The following is a 15048-nucleotide window of genomic DNA, read 5'->3' on the forward strand; positions in this document are numbered from 1 at the left end:
ACACAAGCAGTCAAGGTCAGTAAATGCATCTTCAAATGCCATATCCTACCAATTGCATCACTACTCTCAGACGTTGCTCTATTAACCACACCTCCATTACTTACTAACAATCTACATTAAAAAGGACTCATATCTGGGATTCATATACTCCACTGCACCACCACACATGGCTGCAAGCGTCATTCCCACATCTCACAGCTTGCACACACTGCCAGCTATCCAACTATGACAGCCACATCACCAAACCAACTGCATGACACTCACTAACACACTTCCCTCTCTCTTGCAGGAAAATACAGCACGCAATCATATACACAGGAGCTAACTAGAGAAGGATAGGATCTCATGCATGTCCTAACCCCACCCCCATGGAGAAGATTGTGCTGGCCTTCAATGGGATGGTGATTGCTGAGAATGTGACCAATGGTGGGGCTGAAACCATCGAAGTTGACAGTACCTTCATGCCTTGTCCTCCTCACATCTCACTTCCCTCTCATTCCACATTCAGTTATGATTTAGAAGCTGTAGGTGGTGTATCTATGCACATATTATTTTCCCCCACCCCCTGCACCACAACCATAACCTTGTGCCTTTCTCCTTTCAGATACCCAGGATGTGCAACCTGGCCAGGCACTGGAGAAACAGCAAGAAGACAGGGCTGATGAAGAAGCACTATCACTTCATTTCACACTGGCAGGCCTCAGCTCAGATACTGACACTGTGGGTAATTTAGAGGACAGCATAGAAGGGGGATCTACACATGGTGAGACACCAGGCATGAATGGCTTGTAACCAGTAAAGGAGGTAAGGCTAGCGCAGGTACTAGCTCACTGAAGGGTGAGGTTGCACACACATTCTACTGCAGAGGACTCAGAAGAGTATTTCAGTGGGGCAACCTGTAGAACAGGCCTTCCTATCCAGCCAGCAGACCCCATGTTTAAAATACGGTAAGCAAATTCGAAGGTTCTGCGAGTTTCTGCTCATCCAATCACAGGCTGTTTCTCTCCAGCATTTACTATTGATAGGCTCACTATAGTGATCCTATCAGCAGCAATGGTGGGACAGAACCAGTCTCTGACTGGAGGAGTAGCTCCCTTCAGCCTGAGGCCTGAAAAAATGGTGCAACGGCAGCAGTGAGCCTGTTGGGGAACGAGGAAGATTTTTAGGGAGTGGGGAAGAGTCAGAGTGGCTGCCCAGCGGGGAGAGAGAGAGAGAGCAACTACCGAGCGAGGAGAGAGAAAGAGTGACTACTGAGCAGGGAGAGAGGGTGACTACCATGTGGGAGAGAGAGCGACTATTGTGCAGGGAGAAAGAGGGACTGCTGGTGATGTGAGGGGGAAGAGTGGCTGATGGAGGGGAGAGTGGCTGCTGGTGGGGGGAGAGTGTGGCTGCTGGTGGGGGAGAGAGAGTAACTGCTGGTAGGGTGGGGAGAGGGTGATGGCTGGTGGGGGACAGGGTGTGGCTGCTGGTGGTGGGGGAAAGAGTGGCTGCTGGTGAGGTTGGGGGAAAAATGGGTGCTGGTGACTGGTGGGAAGAGATTGGTGACTGGTGGGGGATAGAGAGTAGCTGCTGGTGGGGTGGGAGGGAGTGGCTGCTGGTGGGAGGTGTGGCTGCTGGTGGGGGTAAGACTGACTGCAGGTGATAGGGAAGAGAGTGGCTGCTGGTAGGGGAGAGTGAATAGGTGCTAGTGGGGGGGAGTGAGTGGCTGCTCGTGGGGGAGAGGGGGAGAGGGTGACTGCTGATGATGGGTAGAGAGTGGCTGCAGGTTGGTGGGGGGAGAGGGTGGCTGCAGTGAGAGTGCGTGTGTGTGCGAGAGTGCGAGTGCATGTGTCTGAGAGAGTGAGTGCTGTTATGGCCATAACCGGTGTTAATTGTTATCCAAACCAAGTCCCAGAGGGAAACTTGGCCATACCCTTTTATTTTGTATTCTGAAAACGAGAAGATGACATACAGCAGTAAGAAGTCCAGTAACACTTTTGGGATTTTAAAAATTAAAAGTAAAAGTTTTATTAACAAGAATAAAAGGAAACTTAAGCACACAAGATTACAGTTACACAATTAAGGTTAGCCTTCCAAAACATTTCCCCCCAAAAAGACTCTCCACTTGGTCAGACCCACAAGTAAACACCTTCTAGGCAATGCGTCCTTATAGGTATTTAACTATACAAAATCCAGTAATATTACCCAAGGCAAACTGTTGTAACTATAATAGAGGCATACCACTTGACCTGAAATTCTCTTCCACTCTGCTGTGGAATCCAAACTTCAGAATAAAACTGCTTGTTGTAGCTCAAAACTTTTCTAGCTTGACTGGATGACTGATTCAAATGGCATCTCCTCCCAGCCCAGAGCCAACAGCTCCCCACAGTTCCAGTTGCTATCCCAACAGCTCCAGCTCAACAGCTATTCCCAGCTAATTCTCGCATCTCCACATTAACTCTAAAATACCTTTTTCCCCTTTCATCTCAGGTTCCATTGTTCTCACGCCTCTTGGTACTCTAATCCTTCCAAATATGAAATCTTTCATGGCTCTATCTTGTCTTTGCTTTTGAGCCATTAAAATATAATATCCCCCTTCTATTTACCTATGGAACTCCTGCTAGATGCAGACATGTTTCTTGATACCTTGATATTCAAACAAATTCTCAACTTATCTGAAAATGCAAATGTTAGATCTAACCCATTTACTTGTACCTCAACCTAACACCTCTATCCTTTTACAAAAACAAAAATAGCTGGAAAAACTCAGCAGGTCTGACAGCATCTGTGGAGAGGAAGACAGAGTTAACATTTCAAGTCCGTATGACACTTCATCAGGACTGAAGATAAATAGAAATGAGGTGAAATATAAGCTGTTTAAAGGGGGTGGAACAGGTGGAGCTGGATCCTTTACATGTTTTAATCCCCGCCCAGACAACTTGTCTCCTATTAATCTCTTCCCAGCTTAATTAAATCACACACACACACACTTTTGCACAGAATAACACAATATTCCCCAAAATATATTTTAAAAATCATCCATTTCTCACAGTGCGTGTGTGCAAAAGAGCATGCTCATGTGTGTATGAGAGAGCACGCACACGGTGTGAGAGAGCGTACGTGTGCGTGTTTGAGTGTGTATATATGTGTGTGTGTGTGTGTGTGTGAGGAAGTGAGAGTGCCTTTCTCACTCCCAGTCTCAGGGTTCACTTTCGCCCTCATCCCCACACACCAACACATTTGCACCAACTCATACTGTGGGTGTGGGTGAGGGTGAGTGAGTAAGTCCTGAGACTGGGAGTGAGCCGGACAAATACAATTTGATCTTCTCACACTCAAATGGTCATCTTTATTAATTGCTCATTTTTTTAAAATTATCAATTTATTGCTCTGACATTGCTTTATTTTTGCTCAGCACGCTGTTTCTTTTCCTCATACCTCAACATTTTATTGAAATTCACTATTTCATGCACCAAACCTTATCTTTTCGAAATGTCCTCATCGGCTCCTTGAGTGAGAAAAAAATTGAACTGTGGCTCCCCACGCGAAAAGGTTAGACAAGCTTGCTGTAGAAGAACCCTGATGGGTATGCACAACAAAATTATTGGTGCTTTGAGAAGATTGCCAGAAAGTCTGTGGTCAATATCAAGGAGCATGGAGTAAACTAGCACCAACTTGGCACAAGAGCCACCCTTTCCAATGTGGAAGTGGTAGCCAACTCCATCACCACATTTGTAGAGCAAAAAACAATTCAGCATCTGATAGCAGAAGAAGCTTCTGCCAGAAGTCTGAGTGCAGCAGTGGAAGCTCATCCAGTTGTCATGCAGTATCAGCTTGCTGCCATGTAAGCCTGGACTGTTTCCAACATGACGGTGGATAACTATGGAAAAGGTCTTGCAGGGTGCAGCAGTCCAGCAATCTTTCCTCCAACAGATTACCACATTTGCTGAGGCTTTGCCCTGGGGGAGTGGAAGTATCTCAATGGAGCACAAACCCGTTGTCCTCTCAGGAAGGCAGCATTTGTCTCCCAGACTTGTTAGTGTCTCTCTCTCTCCCTTGCCACGATCGTTGACCTTCTTCACTCCCAAGGGTCCCAGGCGGCAGCCTCCTTCCACTGGTTTTCCCTCCCTCCAGGGTGCCAGTCAGGTTGTCAATTTAGGGTGGCTGCCAGCTAGAAAAAATTATTAAGGTTCTGCCATTAACTTCAGCAGGACATCCATGTCCCCCACACTCTCCCGGCCTCCTTGTAAATATTGGACCCTGAATCTCCAAATCCATTTGCATCTCTACCTCATTTAGACTCATTTTCCAAGGAGAATATGGCCTTATTTTCTTCCTACTTTAATGTGTCATCTCACACTTATCTATATGGCAGTTTATTTACCATTTACACACACTCATTCTGCAAGTTTATTAATGTCTTCTTGCACTTTGTCACAATCTTCTACAGTATTAACAGTACTTCTCAATTTGGCGTAATCCACAAATTTTGAAATTGCACTTTTGATACCTGAGTTGCAGTCGTTCATGTAAATGATTAACCGCAGTGTTCCCAGCACTGATCCCTATGGCCCACACTTCCCACCTTCCACCAGCCTGAGTAAATACCTTTAACTCCCTGTTGAATCTGTTTGCTATCCACTCTGCTACCTGTCATCTGACTCTCAATGCTCTGACTGTAGTCATGCATCTACCATGTGGTATCTTATTGAAGCACTTCTGAAAATTCAACTATATTATCAATATCTATTCCATCTATTACTTTGAAGAATTCATTAAGGTTGGTCCAGCGTGATCTTCCCTTTTGCAATATATGTTGACTATTCTTTATTATATATGTCACATCTCAATTGGTTCTCAGGTTTGTGCAGGAGAAAAGTAAAACACCAAAGACGTAAGTGGAAGAGGAGGCAGCTGTACCAGGACTCAAACATTTCATTGATCTACCAGAAAAGCAATATTATATTGATAATGTATATATTTACATTGCTCCAATCCATAAGTACAAGGTGGAGGATGTTTATCTTTCCTTGCACCAGTTTTTACTTCTTAATCAATAAACCCTTATGGATTTTAAACTGTTTCCTCCACAGATCCTTTGTGGTACGACTTGCAACAAACAGTGACACTCCAGGAATTGAAAGACTTGTCAAAACCCTTAATCTGCAGCTCAGTATTTTAAACACCTTAAATGTTTACAATCAGTCCCGTAGAGATTCAGTGAGTATTCTATCAATTTGGGGTATGTTGTTGAAAGCCTAATGTGTTGACTGTTTAATCTGTTAATTATGAACATTTTAGTACATTTATCTGACATGCAAAGGAAGGAAAGACTTATATTTATACAGTTGAGTGTAACTATGTTGAGGGATGGTGAAGATTGTAACCCCTTGCCACTCTGAGGTTTTGACCTGTGGGAGGAACAGGGCACAGACACAGAACCATTTCTGATGATTCCAAGGGGGAGGCAGATATGATGCAACCGATGCATAAGCCATGGCACACTTCGCTGCCCAGAACGCCCAAATTATTGCAAGGTTCACTTAGATTCCACCAATTCACCCATCTGGTAGCCACATCCAAAAGCCACTTCCCTCCTGCCCCCAAATCCAAAAGTCAGTTCCCCTTCATCTGCGCCTGCTCCCATTGCCCAACAGAATGCAGTCCTGCAAACAGTCAGGCATCCCTTTACATGTGCTACCATTCCTCTCATGTGAAAAGGTGGCTTGCCAACCAGCAACTAAAAATGAACAAGACAGAAAGTTGTGCAAACAGATATAAGTTATATGGCTCAAAAATGAAACTCAATTTTACCAATCTAAAAGCTTGTGCAAGTTTTCCTTTTCTCGGCACTTCTACTTTGTATAACCCCTATGACTTCTGCAGAAGTGAAAGCAAGTTATTCAGATCCCTGTTCTGATTGCTACGATGCTCTTAGCCAATATCCTCTAGATTTTAGAGCCCGTGAAGGCAGCAATGACAGCTCCACCTGTACAGGTGCAGGGGCAAACTTGACCATCAGAATACAAGAAGCACATCAGGTACTGACTGAGGGGTAGCAACAGGTGAGAAGTGGAAGTGCTTTGAACCGAGTTCCAGTTGCATGTTCCCTTTCACCATCATCCCTCTCATGGTCCACTTGCCTTTCCAGGCTAGCAATGAACTGGAGTACACATTGCTACAACTCAGTGGGCAATGAATGGCCAGGTCATAGGGCTGGATTCTACTAGCCCATTGGAGACAGGCTGGGAGGCAGAAGGAATGGTAATTTTGCGATGAAAGTCATTAGGAGGGAGAACCCACCATCTTTGCTTCACAGCCGGACATCGTCAAAGATGTCGGGGCTGGCGGGAGGAGGACATGCTGGAACGCAACAGGAAGGGAATTAAGCCTGCTAAGCAGCCAATTAACTGCTATTTTACCAGGATTTTCTCATTTTACAACAGTTGCCCACAAACAACGGGGCTTCAGAGTCTCGTCAGCTAAAATTAGGCAATGCTTTAGCAGGATGCCCATGTTGGCTGCAGTTGGCAGCCATTATGAAGAATAATGTCCCTTGGCAGGGAGGGTGGAACTGAGTGGGCAGCAGAAGTAGTGAGCATGAGCAGGTACCAACTTGGCCAACACAGCGGGGACATACAGCTTGAGCGCCTTTACAGGCTTAGCACTTCTATGTGCAGAACCAGGATATGGGAGGCCCTGAGATCTGAGTGCAGCAATTTGCTATGGATCTCATTCACTCGGGCGTCGAGACCTACAGTGAGGATCAGCATCAGAGATGGAGAGAGCTGCAAGGAGAGAGCTGCAACTACAGGTAGCGGAACAGCATCTACAAGGCACAAGTCAGGAGTGTGATGGAATGCTCTTCACTTGCCTGGATGAGTGCAGCTCCAACAACACTCAAGAAGCTTGACACCATCCAGGACAAAGCAGCCCACTTTATTGGCACCCCTTCCACAAACATTCACTCCCTCTACCACCGACGCTCAGTGGCAGCAGTGTGTCCTATCTACAAGATGCACTGCAGAAACTCACCAAGGCTCCTTAGACAGCACCTTCCAAACCCACGACCACTACCATCTAAAAGGACAAGGGCAGCAAACACATGGGTTCAAAACCACCTGGAAGTTCCCCTCCAAGCCATTCATCATCCTGACTTGGAAATATATCATCGTTCCTTCACTGTCGCTGGGTCAAAATCCTGAAACTCCCTCCCTAACAGCACTGCAGGTGTACCTACACCAGAGGGACTGCAGAGGTTCAAGAAGGCAGCTCACCACCACCAGCTCAAGGGCAATTAGGGATGGGCAATAAATGCTGGCCTAGCCAGCGACACCCACATGCAGTCAATGAATTTAAAAAAGCAGCAACAGCCAGTGGGGCACCAGGAACATGAGCCTCAGAGGGGCCATGGATGAGAAGCACACAGAGCGGCACTCAACCAGCCACTTGTTTGCAAAAGAGGTTACTTACTAGAAAGGGTCTACCATCAGAGGCTCAGCTTCCTGAAAGTCCTGATGCAGCAGTGTTGCCAAAGGCTGTATCTTTCCAGGGGTTGTCACTGAGCTGTGCACCATGTTGGAAGATGAGCTGAGTCCTGTGGGGAGTGCTGGGTACCCAATGCCTGTGTTTCTGAAGGTCGCCATGGTGCTTAATTGCAATACCTCAATGTGGGATCTCCTGGTTTGGAGCTCTTTGCTGCATCAAGATTGTCACCAATGTCATGCTCAAGAGAGCCAGTCAATATGTGCGCTCTTGCACCAATGTGGACAGTCAGGCTGAGAAGGCTATAGGGTTTGAGGTCACTGCTGGATTCCCCCAGATGCAGGGTGTCATCAACAGCACACGTGTGGCCATTAGGGCTCCTACAGACCAGGCAGAAGCCTTCATCAACAGAAAGGGCTTCCACTTCCTCAATGTGCCACTGGTCTGCAACCAGCGAAAATTGATCTTTCAGGTTTGTGCAAGATTCCCGGGAAGCTGCCACAATGCCTTCATACTAACGCAGTCCCAGGTACACGCCCTTTATAGTCCCCCCAAGGATGGATACTAGCTGACAAGGGCTATCCATTGAAGACATGGCTACTGATTTCTGCATGGAATGCAAGCACAGATTCAGAGGTGAGGTAGAACAGCTGCCAAAGGACAATTCAAGCAACCAATGAACAGACCATAGGGCTTCTGAATAAGCAGTTCAGATGCTTGAATGGATCCGGTGGAACCCTTCTGTATGCCACAGCAAGAGTCTCGCATATCGTGGCAGGGGTGCACTATGCTCTGCACAAACATGTACTACAGAGGGGAGAAACTTTGAACAATGAGGGTTTCCTGGAGTGTGATGCCTCCTCCAAAGATGAGGATATGGAGGAGAATGTAGACCAGATGCAGCATGCTGAAGAATCTGAGGAACTGCAGGCAAAGTGCCATGAGAAACATGCAAGGGAGGCTTGCAACACGCTAATGCAGACACATTTCAGATGATTCTTACAAACAGATTTATTCAATCCAATAAAGCTACAGCCCTGTTCCAGTTTCTTGATTGCCCTTACCATTTATATAAACCTGTAAATACAGTAGACAATGGAATGGGAGATGTATTGACCTCACTCGTCCTGGCCCTTCCCATCAGACCCTTTGCAGAAGCCAGAGCAATCTTAAAAGCCCAACAGCCTGTACAAAATTAGTGGATTCCTCTTGTTCTGCATCATTCCAGATTTAATTTCAAACACAAACATGCTCAGTCCCCTATTGTTTGTCATTTATATAAACGACATAGTCGGGGGTAGGATTAGTAAGTTTGCAGATGACACTAAGGTTGGCCGGGTGGTTAACAGTGAGGTTGAGTGTCTTGGGCTACAGGAAGATATAGACGGGATGGTCAAATGGGCAGATAAGCGGCAGATGAAATTTAACCCTGAGAAGTGTGAGGTGATACACTTTGGAAGGAGTAATTTGACAAGAAAGTATTCAATGAACGGCATGGCACTAGGAAGTTCTGAGGAACAAAGGGACCTTGGCATCTGTGTCCATAGATCTCTGAAGGCGGAGGGGCGCGTTAGTGGGGTGGTGAAAAAGGCATATGGGACACTTGCCTCTATCAATCAAGGCATAGATTACAAAAGTAGGGAGGTCATGTTGGAGTTGTATAGAACCTTGGTGAGGCCACAGCTGGAGTACTGTGTGCAGCTCTGGTCGCTACATTATAGGAAGGATGTGATTGCACTGGAGGGGGTGCAGAGGAGATTCACAGGATGTTGCCTGGGATGAAACATTTAAGTTATGAAGAGAGGTTGGATAGACTTGGGTTGTTTTCGTTGGACAGAGGACGAGCAGCTGTTCCCCTTAGTTGAAGGATCAGTCACAAGGGGGCATAAGTTCAAGGTGAGGGGCAGGAGGTTTAGGGGGTATGTGAGGGAAAACTTTTTTACCCAGAGGGTGGTGATGGTCTGGAATGCACTGCCTGGGAGGGTAGTGGAGGCGGGTTGCCTCACATCCTTTAAAAAGTACCTGAATGAGCACTTGGCACGTCATAACATTCAAGGCTATGGGCCAAGTGCTGGTAAATGGGATTAGGTAGGTAGGTCAGGTGTTTCTCACGTGTCGGTGCAGACTCTGCACTGTGATTCTGTGATCTGAGTTGGTGCATGAACCCTGTGATGGTGTACTGTGAACCCTGTGAGAGTGTGTGACTTTCTCTGAGGAATCATCGTCATCCTACTGGACCACCTCCTGTGGGACATTTGAGTGTGCTGTGGGAGATTAAGTACATGAATTGCAACTGTCAATTTATGAAGGATCATAATGGATACAATTATAATTCATTGGCTGCTGACTCTGCCAGCATGCGTGACTGTTGTATACCATATGGCTGTGTGATATTTAATTCTGTCACAAGGTAGATGGGAGGCTCCCATCTCACCAACTCGGATGGGCAGGCATGCCAAGGATCCACTGGTGTCCAATGTCTCCTCCCTGAGAATGTTAGGATCAAGTTTGCTGGAGGACCACCTCAGGTTCTCTGCCTCTTCTTAAAGAAGAGTTGGAAAGAAGAAATCTATGGGCCGAATTTTATGGCCCCGTTTCAGCGGGGACGGGGCTTTAAAATGTGGCGAGACATTCTAAATCTCATTGGCTTCAGCAGGAAGGTAAAACCCCACTGCCGTAAAACTTCACCTTATGAGTGAGAATAATGGAATGTTTTGAACAGATGAATAGACAACATTAGTTAGTGGCTATGAGGTAGAGGTGTGACATTACATTATGATGAGGGTTACTGCCTGTGGAGGATGGACAAATAGGGATACAAGGAAGTCCACAGACAGAGAAGTATGGATGTACCTGCAAAGTAATTTGGTGTGAGAGGGAGCATGCTGGAGTAAACTTGAGCAGTTAGAATGAGGAGTTGATGTGATACTCACATCAAGATGTAGTTGAATGTGTCACCATACTCAGCTGCCATGCCCTAATTGAAAAACTAAAGCGCTTTTGGCTTTGAGTCCAAGAGCGTGGTAGCAAACTCCTGCTGCTCACCTCTTGAGAAATTCCCAACCAACCCTTCCTGCTTACAGCAGCAGACTTATTCCTCCCATTGGTAGGGAAGGGTCCCTGGGCTCTTACAACCTGCTGCATCAGATCCAGGAAGGTAATCAAATTGGAACCCCATTAGGACAATTACTTCTTTTGTTGCACCACCTCCAGAATCCACCAACTGTCAACCTTGTACTGTTTCTTTAAATAGTGGAGTTCAAATTGACTGATGTAGGTCAGCATCTAAACTAAACTAAACATCTAACAGCATCTAAACTGGCCACACAGCAACCTGAAAGTCCCCACGGAAAACGTGTGCAAGTTGGACCCTTTAAATTACCACGCCTGAGTAGCCGTATAAAAATATTTGAAGAGGCCACACACTTAAGCAAATTGTCCATGTGCTTCAAAAAAAATGAGAAAGCACTTTGGTTGGCATCACGCCTGCTCATGCTAATTGGTGGGGAAGACTCGGAAGTGAGGTGCAAAGGGAGTGGTTGAGTTATAAAACTACTGACAGATGCGCTGCTCTTACTCCCGGAGTTTCCGTGTACTACCAGGCTCCTCCTGCTTCCACTGCATTGTCACATTAAAATTCCACTCTAACGTTGTTGGATGAAAATTGAGGTATTCATACACTTGTAAATTGAAGATCTCAAATACAACATTTGTTAGCCTTTCATGGACTGTGCCTCAAAATATTGACATTTTAAGCTAATTCATTTCTTAAGTAGAATAACAGAAAATAGTTTACTGTGAGGCAAAATAATTTCTTGAAACACAGTAGGTATTGTTTTAGTATAGCTTTAAAGATGAGTATGTCTCTGTATACATCACTATAAGGGAATGACGTATGTATTGTCTGTTCCAGTTTTAGTTTCACTTTTGCTTTAATCAGCAAAGCAAACAATAGCTTCTAGTGCTCCAAGCTTTACAACAATGACAGATTGTGCTCATATGCTGACTTCCCATCCTGACTTGGAAATATATCACTGTTTCTTCATTGTCGCTGGATCAAAATCCTGGAACTCCCTTCCTAACAGCACTGTGGGTGTACCTACACCACATGGACTGCAGCAGCTCAATAAGGCGGCTCACCACCACCTTCTCAAGGGCAACTAGGGATGGGCAATAAATGCTGGCCCAGCCAGTGAAGCCCACATCCCATGAATGAATTTTTGTTAAAAATGCCTAGTCTTAATAAATGAACCTACAATGTGTCAGTTAACCCAATCCCTTATGAATGATTGATACCTTATATCTTATACAGAAAATAAGCTCAAGTACTTATATCTTTAGAACACAACAGATTAGTCACTCTCCCCACATCTCATAATATAATTTGATAAACCACAATCATGCTTTGTTCATGGCTCCCTTATAATTAAAGGTTCGAAACACTCTTTTTCTCAATAATCTCAAAATTGGGGAGTGGGATAGCCGAAAATAAGGTTGCTTGCTGCCACTTGATATCACACTATGTCTCACAGTTCTTTGACCTAATATTTACTTTAGCTGATGTATTTTGAACTGCTGAAACTGAATATTGGTAAGCACATGACTGGTTTTCCAATAACAGTACCAACATTTCCGTAACTTGCTTAAAAATTAAAAGCACAATCCCTTCAGTTATACCAGAGAACTTCTGAATTGGTTATACAACTTGTGTTTCCCCAAAAACAATTCCATACTGTTCATCAGAGATTTAAATGTGATATAATGAAGTATTAATTAAGAAGTGACATGGAGCATGAGGACCTTTCATTGCTTTTAATTAGCTTAACACCAAGTCTGATTTATCAATTAGTTTTAGGTGCCTTCCAATCTGTCACAGAGAATTTTGTTGTCCTCAAATTTTTGACTTTATGAATCACAAATCTACAGCGCTTTCTGTTTACTTATAAAGTGATTTCCTAGTTTAACTAGCAATGAGCACATTATCATTCTGCTCTTTATTTTTGCCAGGATGGAACTCTACTTCAGGTAATTGTTGCAGAAGTTCTGCAGGAAATTGTGGGAATTGCCATCATCAGGAATGAAGAGGTATTGATGAATTTATACTTTAGAAATGTTAGTAGAGACACACTAACTATCTGTTCACTGGAGAAACAAGTAAACCAGTATTTAGGATCTCCAAAGTTCTTTTATTATTGAAGCACATTTGTGTATGTGTGTGCAAGTTTGAAAAGTTTGCAATTGAAGAATAAGGTTAGAAATGTGGAGGGCTTAGTCTTTTAGAGTAATCACAGTCACAACCTCTCCACTGTCAGTGTTTGGCCGTTGTAAATATAAAACTTGTAATTTATTCCTATGGAGTTTCTGGTAATAGACAAGATGCTCAGTGGCCTGCATTCTCTCTGCCTGCCTGTTTGAGTTGTCACTGAGGTGTCAGCAAATACGCTGAAGGTTATACGTTAAACGTGGTAACAAGCACCGACTAGATCTGATATATGTGATCAATTTAAAAATGTTTGCTGTTGTAACTTGTTGAAGAATGTTATTAAACTATCTAATGTGTGATTTCAGCCCCACTGCCATTCCTAATTGGTCTAGTTTGAAGTATTTTCTTCCTTATCTTTCTTTCCTATTATACTCTGAGAAATTGAACTGGCACAAGCATTAAAATTAAATGGGCATCATAATATTTATGGAAAGCAAGCACTACTGCATAATGCAGCATTCATATTAATGGTAACTAACCCAGTTGTGGTTGAAACATTACTAGCAACGGGAGGTCAATAAATTGAGATTTCCCAAATTTATTTCACTGATCGTTTGGTAGTACAGAACTTGAGTATTGCTGAAAAAAGAGACATGTTGAAGCTTTTCGCCTTGCACTGATCAGGACACTTCACAAGAATACCAATATAATACCAACAATTTATACTGTATGAGAAGAGAGTGCTGATTGATTGGCAAACCTCTACCAATCAGAGTCCACTTGCCAACCAATCAGCATTCTCTTCACATACAGTATAAATTGTGGTTTTACCCTTATATTGGTATTCTTGCGAATTGTCCCGATGAATACAAGATGAGGTTTCGACATATCTCTTTTTTTCAGTAATACTTACTCAGTGAATTGACCTTGTGTCACAGAGGTGAAAAGCCAATGTTTAAACTGCTGCAGCACACTTCTTGCTTGTACAAATTGCAATATTTTACATTGGCCCTCATGTTGAAAGCCCAAGTACACATTATGAAGCTGATTTTAACATTCATTGGTGGCTGCAAACTGCTGATAGATGATCGATTATACCTCCCACCCTGTTTCCATTCCATTGACATTAGTGGAAAGGAAAATTGGGTGGGGTGTATAACTGGTCAGTCTGCTACTGCTAAATTTCCACCACCACTGAAAGTTAAAACCACTGCTTATGTGTGAGCATGATTAAAATTTTCACGAAGTGTATCTCATTAATTTTCATCCATAGTGTTTATAGAATGGGCATGTAACGGTCAGATGAATTTCGATAAAGATAAGTGTGAGGTGTTACTGTTTGTTAGGAGGAATATGGAGCCACATACTGTTTAGAAAATAAGAGCCAAAATAGAGTAGAGGAGCAAAGAGATCCAGGGTTACAGATGCACAAATCACTAAATGTAGAAAGGCAGGCTGTCAGTTGTGACTCAGTTGGCAATACTCTCGCCTCTGAATCACACAGTTCCAGGTTCAAGTCCCGCTCCAGGGGCAGAATTTTATGGTTGACGTGCGGGTGGCGGAACCCGCACGGCAGCGTTTAAAACGTCGCGCGCTGACGTCGGGCGAGCGCCCTGATGCCAGCGCATGGCATCGTGGTATTTAGGTGGGCAGACGCTATGAAGCGCAACGCAGGCCCGCCATTAATTAAAGGTCTTGCTAAGGCCCTTAACTCGGCAATCGACGCCAATTTTGAGGAGCCCGTGCGATCTTTGCCTCGGCGCACGGACCCAACGGGCAGGCGGGTAACTGATTTTTTAACAAACCTCATCCACGGGCGAGATGTGTGGGCTCAGAGGGGTTGTTAATGTTTTATGTGAAGTATTTATTGCAGAAAGTGCTTTAAACTTGCCTGTGTGATTGTGAGCTGTTCAGATTGATTTCCAACAGCTTTCTCTGTACTTTGAAGCTTCAGCTCACCAGTCTGCAGACAGGAATCTTTATCGGGCCTGCAGCTTTCCGGAGGCCTCCATTTAGCCTGGGTATGGATTCTGACATCTCCACTGGAGGCAGCTCCTCTGAGGAGGAAGGGAGGGATAGAATAAGGAGGAGGCCAGGAGTGGACAATCAGCCTCCAGGGGAGCCACCTTTGGGAGGCCAGGCGCAGGCATAAGGGGCGCTAGGCCAAGAGGTTGTCCAAGGTGGAAGGGGCCGCAGAAGACGCCACTATCCTGCTGCCAGGGTTTACAGGCGGTGAAGCAGCTACCTCAATATGTCTGAGGTGCAGTGCCGAAGGAGGCTCCGACTCTCAAGGGGGACAGTGAACTACATCCGTCAGATGATTGGCCCTGAGATCTCCCCTAACTGTGTGGGTGGACACCCCATGCCTGCGGCTCTAAAGG

General features: G+C 44.8%; 1 protein-coding gene across 1 annotated transcript in view; it reads left to right on the forward strand.

The window, feature by feature from the left end:
- cfap61 (cilia and flagella associated protein 61) overlaps positions 1-15048 on the forward strand; it is a 216307-nt gene that overhangs the window by 77892 nt on the left and 123367 nt on the right. Inside the window, exons 13-14 of the mRNA XM_078557547.1 lie at positions 5073-5199; positions 12472-12549. Of these exons, the coding sequence (XP_078413673.1) occupies positions 5073-5199; positions 12472-12549 (205 nt within the window). The remainder of the gene's footprint in view (positions 1-5072; positions 5200-12471; positions 12550-15048) is intronic.

Source organism: Cetorhinus maximus, chromosome 14 (genome assembly GCF_964194155.1).
Source record: "Cetorhinus maximus chromosome 14, sCetMax3.hap1.1, whole genome shotgun sequence".
Classification (NCBI taxonomy): domain Eukaryota; kingdom Metazoa; phylum Chordata; class Chondrichthyes; order Lamniformes; family Cetorhinidae; genus Cetorhinus; species Cetorhinus maximus.